This window comes from Bufo bufo, chromosome 1 (assembly GCF_905171765.1).
Source record: "Bufo bufo chromosome 1, aBufBuf1.1, whole genome shotgun sequence".
Lineage (NCBI taxonomy): Eukaryota > Metazoa > Chordata > Amphibia > Anura > Bufonidae > Bufo > Bufo bufo.
The window spans coordinates 67952837-67968377 of NC_053389.1; the positions used below are offsets into that span (position 1 = coordinate 67952837).

At 43.1% G+C, this 15541-nt stretch overlaps 1 protein-coding gene across 1 annotated transcript; it reads right to left on the bottom strand.

Moving 5' to 3' along the window:
- Nucleotides 1-1187: 1187 nt before the first annotated feature.
- Nucleotides 1188-14032, bottom strand: TAGLN (transgelin). Its single transcript, XM_040425953.1, has 5 exons — nucleotides 13885-14032; nucleotides 7340-7534; nucleotides 5380-5557; nucleotides 2172-2274; nucleotides 1188-2074 (listed from the first exon to the last, which is right to left on the bottom strand). The coding sequence occupies exons 2-5, from the start codon at nucleotides 7520-7522 to the stop codon at nucleotides 1930-1932; spliced, it is 609 nt and encodes a 202-aa protein (XP_040281887.1). The 5' UTR covers nucleotides 7523-7534; nucleotides 13885-14032; the 3' UTR covers nucleotides 1188-1929.
- Nucleotides 14033-15541: the final 1509 nt, after the last annotated feature.

The following is a 15541-nucleotide window of genomic DNA, read 5'->3' on the forward strand; positions in this document are numbered from 1 at the left end:
CTGCCATGTCCACCACCACAGTGGGAAAAATGCAAAGGAGCAGAATGTATAGTTACTGCCTGACATCAGGGGTGTAGCTAAAGGCTCATGGACCCTGGTGCAAGAGTTCAGCTTGGGCCCCCCTTCCCTCAGTACTTTGTGGCCAGGGGCAGGGACACACGCTGCCTGAGGCAAAAATTTAAACTGCACCCCCTTATGCCAAATTCTTGACCTAACCCCTTCCCTCCAGCCAGAGGTGTAACTTGACCAACATGCACTTTCTATAATACCAGTGTCTTCTTATGCGCCACGAGGGTCTTTGGGCCCCCTCAGGCTCCTGGGCCAGGCTGCACCCCCTATAGCTACACCCCTGCCTGACATAAGTGTAGTCCTGGAGCTGTTGGGGAAACTATTGCTTTGACCCGAGCGATCACTGGTATGGGTGCACTGCAGCTGTCGCAAGGGATTTGTGAAGGTCTCTTTTTAAGAAAATTCCAGAAAGATTATTGCACATTTCCATGCTCTGTCAGGCCATGTGCACACGATGCATATTATGTGCGGAATTTCATGTGGACAAATCTGCATTGCAATAGAATACCAGCTTTAGATGAGATTTTCATAATCTCGCGTACACGGTGCAGAAATTTTCTACATGAAATTGACCTCCGGTGCAGATTTAGAATTCTACTGCATGTCAATTGTTTTTGTGGATTTTCAGTGCAGAAATCCAAAGTAACTGATACGGATTTTGGTGCAGATTTGGTCCAGAAAATCCACATACACTACACTACCATGTGTATGTACCAAGGGTATAGGCACACGGCTAAAATCTGCCACTGATTTAAGCCGTGTGTTTTCCACTGCTAAATGCACATTCAAAAACTCCACCAACAGTTTCCTCATTGATGTTAATGTATACAACTACACCTTGTTCACACAGTGCAAAAATTTAAAAGTTTTTTTTAGTAGCTGATTTGAAGTGATGTGTTACTTCTTTTAAGCAGATTTGCTTGTGGATATCATAGCAGTCAATGGGGAAGCAGGAAAACCTTAACTAAAAACTCTTCTAAAATCTTTACCAAATTACAAAAACAACCCACAAGATCGGCTCTGTCCTGGCAGCACACACTCCCTTTGGGTTTATGTTTATTCTCATTTATACCTGTTTTTTGTTTGTTTGTTTTTTAAATTTAGAAACGGAACCAAAGTTTAATGAGATAAACAATTTTATTTTGATCAAAAATAAAAGTTTAAAAAAATCATCTTAAAAACACCTTATTGGATAGAACATTTCCTTGTTAAGACTTAAGCCGATTAACCTCTTTACTGCTGTAAAGCATAGTGTCTAGTATGGTGCTAATGGGGCAGAAACTAAAAGACCGTGCAGAATGAAGGCCGGAGTGGACGAAAAGTAGTCAAAAATGAGCTTTTCAAGGGCAAAGAATATAGGCAACAAAAATGAGACTTCTGATGCTCCTAAACGATGTCTCTAATGGTTGAGTGCGGACCTTGACATGCAGGTCAGGGGCGGCTGAAGGTACGTGTTTCTGCCATGCCATTGAAGTGATGTCGCTACAAGTGAGTTTCCTCCTATTTTAAACTGGATATGTGTGAAATTCAGTCCAATGTGGGGGTCAGAAGCGTTCACAGACTCGGTCATCTGCTACTAACCTTACATGATCTATAAGTGCACCCTCTATTCAGTAATTCTGCACGCTAAGCTGTGTGTAATGAGAAACCATTGCATAAGAGAGATGATGACTACTTGGATATGGACATTTTTTTTAATTCACTGTTACTACATCTACTTGTAATTGGATGGGCTGTAACTGGGCGCTTCTGCCATGAATGTGATGCATAGAGCGCTAGAAATGTGTATACCCCTACACTGCTGTGTCTTAGTCAAGGACCCTTCCAGCAGTGACAAGGTTAACCCTTCTTGACTTAAATTTAGCTGATAATCTGTCTAGGGCGGCCGTACCCCGTCATGCCAGACTGGGAGGCCCCCTGGTTGCTGCCCATCTGCAAACCGATCACATGCTTTCCTTGTTTCAGTTTGTCTTCGGAGAAGTCCCGCTTGTGCTCCTGGGCTTTCCTGGGTAAATAGATGGGATGGGGGTCAGTGAGGGTACATGACATTTTAGGAGATATAACACATGCCGTGTCCTATAATGTCCAGTTCTTCCACTTACTTCATGAACCAGGATGGGTCTCCTTGGTATTGGCCATCATTTTTTGTAACTGCGATACTCCCAAGAGCTACTATTGTCCTCTGAACGGCAGCCAGATCTTTTCCTGTAGAGAAGATGGAGATAAATTATAACCCGTTAGGCAGTGGGTCTGCTAGAACTGAACCCGAGTCAGTTATCAGACCGTGGTATAGTAATGTACAGCCCTCAGTCTGTGCAGAGAATATTTTAATGTCTGCACCTCTGGTGATCTAGGGCAATGAAGGGGTGAATGTCTGTAACTCTTGGTTTTTTTTTCCAGTAGAGAAGGGATTACTGTCAGAATCCCTGATGACCTAGGGTAGAGCAGGGGGTTATTAATGAGATCATCCCTGGTGGTTTAGGGCTGCTAAGGGGTTAAAATTATCAACCCTAGTGGTCTAAAGCCGAGAAGGTGTTAATGACTGCATCACTGGTGGTCTATGGTGTGGAACGGGTTATTCTCGATATCTCTAGGGCAGGAAAATGGTTAATGTTAAAATCCCTGTTGGTCTGAGGCAGAGAATGTTTTGTCAATAGTCCTGGTGGTCTAGGGCAGTGGAAGGGTTAATTTTTCTTTCCTTTGGTTGTATTTCCAACACTACTTCTCGGGCTTGAACTTAAAACATCATAATGATTTATGTTGAAAGTTCCTGCTCAATCGCTGGTCTACTGTACTCTACTCACATAATGCCTTGAGTACACAGTAAGGGCTTGTTAACACGACCATGCCGTTTTTTGCGGTCCGCAAATTGCAGATCCGCAAAAAAATCGGATGCCGCCCGTGTGCCTTCTGCAATTTGTGGAACGGAACAGGAGGCCCATTATAGAAATGCCTATTCTTGTCTGCAAAACGGACAAGAATAGGACAGGACTTTTTGCGGGGCCACGGAACAGAGCAACGGATGCGGACAGCACACAGAGTGCTGTCCGCATCTTTTGCGGACCCATTGAAATGAATGGTTCTGTATACGGACCGTATGCGGAACGCAAAATGCGTTCGTCTGAACAAGCCCTAAACCACAGTTGGGCAGGAACTTGCAGGATCATTAATTTTTATGATGCTGTCAGTTCAGGTCTGAGAAGTAGCGTTCGGTCTGGGAAATGCTGATTTCCTGCGACTGGCATGGCAATTCCATTCATTTCTATGGGATCATCGCTACTCTACTATCCTGGCCGTGACACATGTAGCCTTAATCTGCAGCAGAATACATCATGCAGGGGATTTTAAAAACTATCATCATGATTTAAATTCTGAACATGGTTTTTACAGCATGTGCGTGATATGAACGAAGGACTGCATTATGTTTTTCTTTTTTTTCTATACCTGGTTTAGCATATAGCCTGCTATGATTGATAATATAAGCAGAAGGCCTAACAGGAATTAGATAGGCATTTAATACCATGCTGCAGTTTTTCATGATGGTGTTGGCAAGGACAAGTGTGTTTTGTACTCGCCAAAGGACACAAACCTAACGACCTACTTATCTATACATTTCCATTTTTTTTTGCAAAATGTTTTTCTTGAACATTTTTCAAGGCATTTATTCCTATACAAGCAAATATAATCAGGAAAGAAGAGGAAGAGTATGGCCAATATATCCAACTATACTATACATTGTGCATGCAAGTCATAGCATTAATGGGATTGCGCCTAAGTTGGAAAAATTGTAAAGTTAACCAGCAAGTGGAAAAGTCACCAGAGCTGCCCAAACACCAGTCCTTGATGCAGTGCCTGATCAAACCTCTGTATTCGAGTCACTACAATGGTTCCTGAAACCACTGCTCCCATGGCTTCAAGTGACAGTCCTCCAAGTCCTCCAGAACCTACAGACGTCTCCAGCCCAAAGGAGCTGGAAAAACCAGTGCCCAGTCCTCCCAGTCCCCCCAGTCCCCCCCAGTCCCGACCACATTTGAGAAGATCTGAGAGATCTAATCAAGGCAAGCTACCTGCTTGTTACCTGGACTAGAGCTTTGTGAAGTGTTATGTAACATTCAAGTGAGGTACCCAAACAAAAGACTCTAATATACCTGAGCTATTTGAGGATTGCTTGACAACGTTTCAATGGTGTTCCCATTGTGACTCAAACGTTCCTGAGCCACTGTGTGATGTTCCTATACAAACTTCCAATATTATTCCCAGGGAATGGACTTTAATGCTTTACATATGAAAAGAGACCATCATTGCCCATTTTTACTCACTGTGCCGTCTGCCCACTTCCCAACTGCTCTGATAAAGGAAAGAGTCAAGAGAAAGAAGTCAGCCCAATTGTGTGCTTTTGCGTACATGCATGCTGTTTGTTTTGCCAATCTACGTGGCAAGACGCCAAAAACAGCTCATCTCCAATAAGGGGAAATGCAGTGACTCAGATCTCTGCTAAATAGCTAATTTGGTGCTAAAAGAGTTCATGCTTTTTGTTATGCTCTGTATGTGATCCATATAGATGCATAAAGGTAGCAATATTTAGTTTATTGTGCCCTACCTCAGCAGAGAGAGGCTAGCCCTGCCTTCTCTGAGGGAGGAGCTGTGTAGTTGGATTGCATTTAAGATTCTGCCAAGAGTTGCTATTGGAAACCGTCGACAATCTTGTCGACAGACATGCCCCTAACAGCTGAGCTGATGTCCTAACTAGTAATAGGAGGCGTAGTGTAGCAGCGCATGCACAGTCACTGTTCCTGTAGCAGAAGCCACTACTCAGAGCAGTGGCAAGGTGCAAGATTGCCAAGGTTGGCTGAAATGTTTGGCCCTGTCAATCAAGCAGCAGGGGTAGCGTCTTCAGATGTGTGGACAGACCCTTGCATGTGTACGATTCCCTCATCTCCACTCCTAACGTAGCAATTCCACCTCTACCGTAATGTGAGCTGAGCTGCAGTACACTGGCATGGCCACTACACAATGGACGGCACCACCTGCCTCAGGCTCCATCCACTATATAGTTTCTGGCACTGGTCGCGGCCCGAAATAGCATATTGGTTGGGGTGTGGGATGTCTGAGGATAGGTCATCGGTATCTAAGTCCCAAGAATCTAAGTCCCTTTTGAATAATTTGGCTAGTTTTATGGTCAGATGTGAAGCCTGCTATAGTCTGAAGATCATATTTCTATGTTGCCAATGGATTTTTGCGCCTTCCCCCTAGAAATATGGACAGACGCCTCACATCCTATGAACATGCAGGTCTTGGCTCTGAGGTTACCTTCATACAGGTCTACGGTTTGGAACATATCTGTCTTCACCACTCCGTAAGCCTCAGATGCATTCAGGAACTGGGCCACCTGCTCCATCTGCTTGAAGACCATGCTGGGAGGAGGGTCGGGGATCTTCACGGGCTGTGATCCTTTGGGGTATAAGCTGTTAATCAGTTTGGAGAGGACCTGAAGGAGAGGAAAAGAACGTTCTTGAATAACACAATGTCACTGAACTGGAGATGTATCTAGTGTAGTGGAGAAGTTGTCCACTGCAACCAGATTCCACCTTCCATTAATTAATTAAGTCCTTTTGGTTGCTGTGGGTAATGGCTCCAGTTTTCCTGGGTATTAGTAGTAATAAATACCCACCAGGATTGGGATAATTCACACATGTTTCCATCTATGACATTTATATAGACATTATGCTTCTCTAATAACCTATCCTTCTCACAATTCTGCAATATTGCAAATCTAGCTTGTAGATTGTCCCTGATAGCAGCCTCAATAAAATCCTGCACTCAGCTTTCTTCCCATGCACAGTACAAGACAATCTCGAACAAAGCTAGAACCAGCCGTGTACCTCACATGGATCCAGAGATCTCCCCATACATTGCTGTGTGTCCTTTCTACTGTAGCTCAGGGAATGTGCCATTTCTGCAGTAGCTCTCTCCGTATGACAGCCCTTGTGACTCAAACGTACCATGGTGATGCCTACTGCTTAGACACCCATCACCCATACCACCACTTGGCCAGATAAAGTTCAGGTGGGAACTTTACGGTGGACACCTATAAACACAAGTGCCTGCAATTGCTAATCCATGGCTAGCTAACATGCCACCATACCACCTCATACCATTCCCATCCTCTGCAGCAGTTCCTCAGGGGCTCGCTGCACTTCCAATAGGGAACATAGGGAGGTGAGGGCCTACTGACGTTCTCCTGAAATCTGCCAATCAGGCAGTTCAGGTGCAGCATAGTGTACATGTGTATAGGTCAGGAGAGATAGCTGTCGACCAAAAGAGTGGCAGCTATGTAAATCGATCAGTCCTGGGCAAGTTTGGGCGACATTTATCTAATGTGTATGGCCAGCTTTATACTATCTTCTGACAACTGCTGGAGTCTTTTTGTGACACAACCAGAGTGGCAGATGCTGACCACAGGCTGATGTCTATGGAAAACATGATCTGCAATGTTGCCAATCCTCGGATAGTCATTCCTGCCAAATGGGATGTTCCCATCTGGGACATTTGTGACATATCCATGGGATAGGAAACAAACGTCTCATGGGCCCGAATCCTGAAGTGAATAGAGTTCAAGCAACGCATGCATGGTCACCATCCATTCACTGCTAGGGGACTTCCAAAAATAGTCAAGTGCTGGCTAAGCTACTTCCAAAAGTCCCAAAGCGGTGAATGGAGGGTGCCCTGTTTTTGAGATAGGAGTGAGTCCCAGAGGTAGAACAGGGAACTATGAGATATTTATGACATATCCTATAATTCATATCGATATACCATAAATGTGGGTATACCCCTTTAAAAATATTTTATTGTCAACTGGAGCAAGAGCCTGCAGCGACCAACCATGAAAGACAAGTGATTCAGAAGTCAGACATCTAACATCTCTAGTGTATGGCCACCCTACAGGTGCCCATACACCTTCAAGAGCAGTCACCCGAATGCTCGTTTGGCTAACAGCTATCTCTCCCAGTTGATGGATGGGTGTGGTATTTTTCAGATGACTTCTGTAAAGGAAAAAAAAAAAAAAAAAAAAAGTCGGAAAAACTAAAATGTTGTGTGACTAAAAAACCGCCCCAAAAATGCTTGTAAAAAAACCACTAGAATTTCATTTTTTTGCAAGCTAAAAAAAAAGCCAGTAAAAAGATCTAGTGTGGGAGCACCCAGAACTTCTATACGTGATGTTGGTTGGAGGAACACGTCACATGTTATGGCCTGTTAGTCCTCTCCTCACCACTCCATTCTTTAGCCACTGCTGGAATCCATATCTTCCTGGCTCAGGTGGCTCTCCCACCTCTGCGCCACCCTGCAACTTAATCCACTGGATTAGACGAGGCTCCAGCTCATCATCATACTTCTTCTCGATGCGAGACTGGACATCACGGCTCATACCATAGGCTGGACCTTTATTAGCCATGGCTGCTTGGACCTGGATTCAACATAACAAGAAAAGTGAAAGTAGTATTATGTAAAAAAAAAAACACAAAAAAACTATGCAATGATAATATAATACTGCACTATATAATAATATCATGTAATATACTGCACTATATATTATATACTGCACTATGTATAATAATATATTATGCACTATACATCCTAATATAATGTGCTGCCCTATGTATAATAATATAATGCACTGGACTACATATACTACTATAATATATTCTGCTGCATTATGTATAATCATATAGTATACTGCACTATGTATAATTATATACCTACGACTATACGGACAAAAGTTTTGGGACAATACTCATGATTGAATTCAGGTAATTCATTCAGTCCCATTGCCACAGGTGTATAAAATCCAGGCCCTAGCCGTGCAGTCTGCTTTTACAAATATTTGGGAAATAATGGCTTGTAAAGAGCTCACTAAATTCCAGCGTGGTCCTGTAATAGGATGTCACAACTGTAACAATTCAATTCCTGAAATGTCTTCCCTCCTAGATATTCCACCATCACCTGTGAGTGGTATTATGGTAAAGTGGAAGGGACCAAGCAGCTCAGCCACGAAGTGGAGACCACATAAAGTTACAGAGCGGGGTCGCCGAGTACTGAGGAACATAGTGTATAAAAGTCACCAGCACTGTGCCGACTCCATAACTGTCCAAACCTCCTCTGTCATTAACATCAGGACAAAAACTATGCTGCATCTGGAGCTTCATAGCATAAGTTTCCATGGTCGAGAGGCTGCTTTCAAGTCTTAAAGGGAACCTGTCATCAACTTTATGCTGCCCATACTAACGGCATCATAAAGTAGAGACAGGTGAGTGATTTCAGCGGTCTGTCATTTAAAAGTTAAAAATAAGTGGTTGTCGAGAACCAACATCACAATCATTGTAGACCGGGCCTGGAAAAGAGTCCCGGCCACCTGAGAAGAGTCCTGGTTATTCATGAATTCCTGCTCTCCCTGCCCACCTGCTGATGACTCACAGTCTTCTACCTAGTTTTCTCCCTTTGTCTCTAGGAGAGAACTGCCAATCATCAGCAGATGGGCGAGAGAGCAGGAATTCATGAATAACCAGGACTCTTCTCTAGTAGATTTGACTCTTTCCAAGGCCCGGGCTGCAATGATTATGATGATGGTTCTCAACAACCACTTCCTTTAAGCTCATAAGTGACACACTGCTGAAATCAGCATTTCTGTCACTATTTTATGCTGCCCTCAGGGAGGTCACTGAAAAGTTGATGACAGGTTCCCTTTAAATCACCAAGCACAATGCCAAGCATCAGATGGAGTAGTGTCAAGCATATCGCCACTGAACTCTGGAGCAGTGTAAACACGTTCAGTGGAGTGATGGATCGTGCTTCTCTATCTGGCAGCCTGATGGATAAATCTGGGTTTGGTGAATGCTAGGAGAACGTTACCTGCCTGATTGCATTTTGCCAACTGTAAAGTTTGGTGGGGGAGGTATAATGCTAAAGGAGTGTTTTTTTTTTTAGCAAGGTCCATAATGGCATGGTTGGGGCGCGTTTGGAGTGAAAGAACTTGACTGACCACAGAGCCTGACCGCAACCCCATCCAACTCCTATGGGATGAACTACAGGGTGGGCCATTTATATGGATACACCTTAATAAAATGGGAATGGTTGGTGATATTAACTTCCTGTTTGTGGCACATTAGTATATGTGAGGGGGGAAACTTTTCAAGATGGGTGGTGACCATGGCGGCCATTTTGAAGTCGGTCATTTTGAATCCAACTTTTGTTTTTTCAATAGGAAGAGGGTCATGTGACACATCAAACTTACTGGGAATTTCACAAGAAAAACAATGGTGTGCTCGGTTTTAACGTAACTTTATTCTTTCATGAGTTATTTACAAGTTTCTGACCACTTATAAAATGTGTTCAATGTGCTGCCCATTGTGTTGGATTGTCAATGCAACCCTCTTCTCCCACTCTTCACACACTGATAGCAACACCGCAGGAGAAATGCTAGCACAGGCTTCCAGTATCCGTAGTTTCAGGTGCTGCACATCTCGTATCTTCACAGCATAGACGATTGCCTTCAGATGATACGAGATGTGCAGCACCTGAAACTACGGATACTGGAAGCCTGTGCTAGCATTTCTCCTGCGGTGTTGCTATCCGTGTGTGAAGAGTGGGAGAAGAGGGTTGCATTGACAATCCAACACAATGGGCAGCACATTGAACACATTTTATAAGTGGTCAGAAACTTGTAAATAACTCATGAAATAATAAAGTTACGTTAAAACTGAGCACACCATTGTTTTTCTTGTGAAATTCCCAGTAAGTTTGATGTGTCAAATGACCCTCTTCCTATTGAAAAAACAAAAGTTGGATTCAAAATGGCCGACTTCAAAATGGCCGCCATGGTCACCACCCATCTTGAAAAGTTTCCCCCCTCACATATTAACTTCCTGTTTGTGGCACATTAGTATATCACCAACCATTCCCATTTTATTAAGGTGTATCCATATAAATGGCCCACCCCGTACAATGGAGATTGTGACCCAGGCCCTCTCCTCCATCAGTGTCTGACTTCAGAAATGCTATACTAGATGAATGGGCAAAAACTTTAAAATCTTGTAGAAAACCTTCCCAGAAAAGTGGAAGCTGTTTTATCTGCAAAGGTTTTTTTTTTTTACTATGGATTCTAAAATACGGGAATAAAATAGGCTTAACAAAGGCTAAGTCAATAAAGAGTTAAAGTAACAATCACTGTAACCTGCAATCAATGGGCAGGCCCCTCGTCAGCCAGCTCCAAACATGGCCAATGCCCAATGGTGGCGAGAGTTAGCCATACAAATCTTCATTTCAGGTGTCTCTTGGAGCTTAAACAGTTTCTTTTATATGCATAGAACTCTATACCGTCCAGACCGGTGGTGCCCTTCCTCAGAATGTCTAGTGTGTAATATGCATGTAACCACTAGGGAATGCAGCCTGGTGGTCATCTGACACAGAACTCAAAGACTTTGTATCTGTAACTAACTAACTCACTACATTAACAAGTAATATAACTGGATTGCATGATAATAATTAAAGGGAAAGAACCACTAAGAATAACTAAAAAAAAAGCTCCATATTTATGCCTTTGGATTTAGAATTGGATGTCATAAAAGCTCCCGTAGGTGCAATGTGAAGGTGTCCTTATAGTGTAATGGACTATGTATAAGAATGTAAAATAGCATGCTGCACTGTGTATTGTATCATTTAATGTACTTTGCAGAGGCATTAAAGGGACATTACGATTACTCTTTGATGTACAAAAGATGGTACTTTTGCTACAAACATCTAGGTCACAATATGAGCCACTATCTGGCACCACTGTTTTCATAGTTTTGTGGCACCTTTTGCTAGGTAACTATAGTTATGACAACATTATATCTGAAGTACAGTATTTGGGGGCACTGTGCCAACAGCAAGTACAGTAATATGGGTGGATCAGGCAGAAACAAGCACAGAATTGGAGGTTTCAGCAAGACGGGGAGTTTGTGAAGTCTGGAAAAACACCTTCGTGCTGGAAAACTGAGCAGTCAGAAAAGTTATCATGGCGGTCTGGGCTGGATGGAAAAGATGGGAAAAGTGAACAACTCCAATCAGAGAAGCCTGTAAGGTTCAGTTACAGTACACTGCTATCTTGGTCATATGACAGCAGTCTCACCCAAGGATCTCAAGCGGTGCTAGCATACAAATGAATGGGGTTGCACCCTGACTTGCACGTTTGGCAGCGGCATGACACGCAAAAAATACAGCCGTGTTGGATTTTTTGCAATTCTGAGGTAACGGTCGCAGCAGAAGTGCAGTCATGCTGTGACCCCATTCATTTCTATGCTAGCAGCACTACACGGATATCCCAACGCCCATTCCTTTAGTGTGACCAAGATCGCCGTGTAGCCGTATTGTCTGTGTAACCTAATATCTACTACTATACGGTCGCTGTATGGTTGTGATATTGTTTTTTGTATAGTGTTTATTTTGGAATAGTATGGTAATATTATTCACTCACTATTTAGCGGGATCGGTAGTGATTGTGGGTGGTGTTACCTGGTTTAGGGGCCCACTCAGGCCCCAGATGTGCCCCTTCCCAAATCTGTGCTGAACCTCTAGCTACACCGCTGATAATCACCTAATGTGCCAGTCTATAATGCACAAATGTTTGACCTTCTGCAATAATAGGGAATCCTGCACCGGGGGAAATTCTGCGTCTGATAATCACTTCCATTCATCTGAAAGGGGTTGTTTTTGCAGCAAGGACATGCACTTCCGCTTTATTTTTTTCAGTTGTTGAAATTTCTGCAACAAATCTGTATGTGAATTTACCCTTAAAAAACATATTGGAAAATCTGCAGGTGAGCCTTACAGATAACATGGGACATAGACAGGACTAGCCTACATCTGGAAAAACAGGATATTCTGATATAGGAAAATTGTAATTAGTTGATATGTTTTATCCAAAATGAAAAAAAATTTCATCTTCTGTCAAAACATTTAAGTCCCATTTGATTCTTCTCTTCTAGTGGTGACAACCGGTAGTGGTGGTTAGTACATCTCTCATAGGGGTTGTCACCCAGGATTTCTGGACTGAACATGCACAGCTGTACTAGAGACCCTCAATACCTATGGGGTCCCAGCGATTGCACACCTCGCTAATTACAGAATGGTGGCTCAGCGTTAAGCACTGGTGCCTTGCACCGTTGGGGTCCTGGGTTCAAATTCAACCAAGGACAACGTCTCCATGGAGTTTGTATGTTCTCCCCATGTTTCTGTGGGTTTCCTCCAGGTTCCGGGATCTTCCCATACTCCAAAGACATACTGATAGGGAACTTAGATAGTGAGCCCCATTGGGGACAGAGTGATGCTAATGTCTGTAAAGCGCTGCGGAACATAGTAGCGCTATATAAGTGCATAAAATAATTTTTTTTTAAATAGGACATAAACCTGCTTTGGTGACAACTCCTGATATGGTGGCCATATTGGTTGTCATTCAATTTTCCGAGGATTATAACTAAAAAAGTTTAATATTTACCAACCTGAATATTTACTAACCCAGCGTCTGGTTTCCTTACAATATTGGGTGTAAAGTCTCGTTCTCGTGTCCATTCCAATTATGGAAAGTGGAGAAGCCGAGGAGTCATCTCTCGCTATCTGTCCGTGGACTGTTACTGTGTTTACATTGGTCTCACTCCATAAGGCTACTTTCACACTTGCGGCAGAGGATTCCGGCAGGCAGTTCCGTCACCAGAACTAGCAATCCGGACGCATTTGTGAGGTGGATCCGGATGCGGATCCGTCTCACAAATGCATTGCAATACCGGATCCATCTTTCTGGTTGTCATCCGGAAAAACAGATCCGGTATTTATTTTTTCCTCATTTTTAAAGGTATGCGCATGCGCAGACCGCAAAACCGGATCGGTTTTGCCGAAACACTTGGGGCCGGATCCGGCATTAATGCATTTCAATAGAAATTAATGCCAGATCCGGCATTCCAGCAAGTGTTCAGGATTTTTGGCCGGAGAGAAAACTGCAGCATGCCGCGGTATTTTCTCCGGCCAAAAAACGTAAGAGGGACTGAACTGATGCATACTAAACGCATTACTCTCCATTCAGAATGCTTTAGGATAAAACTGATCAGTTTTTTCCGGTATTGAGCCCCTAGGACGGAACTCAATACCGGAAAACTTTAAAGCAAGTGTGAAAGTACCCTAAAAAGAAGGAACGTGAAGCAGATCTGGCACGTTTCTACAATACATTCGCTGGGAACGTCAAGAAAACATTCCAGCTTCCCTTATTTAGAATAACATTATAGCCGGATTCTTGCCCATCACCTTACTCTCGGCACTTATCTGCACTCACTTCTCCGGATCCCCGTGTCATATAGCTCAGGGCTACTGGTTCTCAGTGAAAAGACCCATAGTGTTTGGAGACATATTGTATAAGGCAATGCTCCATGGGGAAAAAGTATGCAAAATAGCTCATGTGAGCCAAGCCAGAGACCCCTGAGACAGGTGGGTCCGTTTTTGGCTTTTTGAAAGAGCCTCTGGTTTGGGTGACATAATTTGCACATGTCATATAGGTAACGGGATATATTAGCACATAAGATAACAATTACCTGCCAGAACTTGCTGGGACTTACAGTTCCACAATAGCAAAAGCCTAAGTTGCTGACCCATCATCCTACATCATGCACATAAGGTATTATCTCTATACAAACTCTATATAACCTGCATGCATACAACTGAGCATAGAAATGCTAACACCCCCCTCCCCCCCCCCAGCCCAAGCCCCCAAATCCCATCCCTCCCCAAACTCACAGGCTGCTACTGGGTGAAGGTGTCTGTCTCCAGGATGCAAAGTACTGACTGAGAGAGGAGAAGGAAGGGGAGAATAAAAGTCCTGGTTCTGCATGTAATGTGGGGGAGTATCAGCCCACCTTCTCCCCCCTCCAGTCTCTGATCTTCCCAACTCCATATTAGGGGAAGGTCTGACTGAACTGCTGGGTTTGGGGCTATGAACGCATTCCCCGGATACCTAAAGGATGCGGGAAAGGGGAAGAGACTGTCACTGAACAGGAGGGGGGAAATCTCCTTCCAGCACATCCTTTTATAGACTCAATTCGGGGGCAACACTTCCCAGATAAACCCTTTACGCTTCAGGGGGGGCCACGAACACTTGGATGACGCTATGCCGAATGGAGCTCACTATTCTCATTCTCAAAAGCTGCAAAAGTCACATTTTTTAGTTTTAACTTTTTTTTTCTGTAAAACAAACATTAAAAATAATTACTTACTGTCAATGCAAAACTCAGCTAATAAAATATAGATAGGAAATGCTTCCAAGACCAGCAACAACCAGATAGATAGATAGATAGATAGATAGATAGATAGATAATGGATAGATATATACAGTAGATAGAAAGATATAGGATGGATAGATAGATAGATAGATAGATAGATGATAGATAGAAAGGTATTAAATAGATAGATAGATAGATAGATAGATATTAGATCAATAGATAGATAGATAGATAGATAGATAGGAGATAGATAGAAAGGTATTAAATAGATAGATAATAGATAATAGATAATGGATGGATATATACAGTAGATAGAAAGATATAGGATGGATAGATAGATATATAGATAGATATGAGATAGAAAGGTATTAAATAGATAGATAGATGATAGATAGATAAATAAATAGATAATGGATGGATATATAGATAGAAATATATAGGGTGGATAGATAGATATGAGATAGATAGATAATGGATGGATATATAGATATATAGGATAGAAAGATATAGGATGGATAGATAAATAGATATGAGATAGATAAATAGATAGATAAATAATGGATAGATAGATACAGGGCTGTCTTTACCGCGGGGCAAAAGGGGCAGCTGCCTCTTGAGCCCCGCTGGCCACTGGTGATGTGGGGGCAGCGGCAGGGCACAGGGAGATGAGCGCTTCCATTGTGGAAGCACTCATCTCCATAGTCATCTGTATCGCTGTCCTCAGGACAGCGATACAGATGGATGTGCTGCGGCGGATCAGGGGAGGGAGAGGCGTCTCCCTTCCCCGTTCCTCTGATAGGCCGCAGGCACTAGGACTGCATTCAGCAGGACCTGCGCTGACGTCACCACGTGGTGAGCGCGATCACGTCATCAAAGGTCCTTTGGCAGGTCCTGAAAGAAGAAGAAAGAGGAAGATGCCGGCTGCTCGATCAAGTGGATGAGGTGAGTTTATTTTTGTTTTATTTTTTTAAACCCTTATGCTACATTTTAGTAAGTATTCTGTATTAAGAATGCTATTATTTTCTGTTATAACCATGTTATAAGGGAAAATAATAAAATCTACAGAACACCTAAGCCAAACCCGAACTTCAGTGAAGAAGTCCGGGTTCGGGTCTGGGTACCACATTCAGTTTTTTCTCACGCGCGTGCAAAACGCATTGCACTCGCGCGGAAAA

Coding starts and splice junctions, on each gene's coding strand:
- TAGLN (XM_040425953.1), bottom strand. CDS start 7,522: ATGGCTAATAAAGGTCCAGCCTATGGTATGAGCCGTGATGTCCAGTCT. Junction 5,558..7,339: donor AGTGGCTAAAGAATGGAGTG/GTGAGGAGAGGA, acceptor CCTCTCCTTCAG/GTCCTCTCCAAACTGATTAA. Junction 2,275..5,379: donor AACCGTAGACCTGTATGAAG/GTAACCTCAGAG, acceptor TCTTCTCTACAG/GAAAAGATCTGGCTGCCGTT.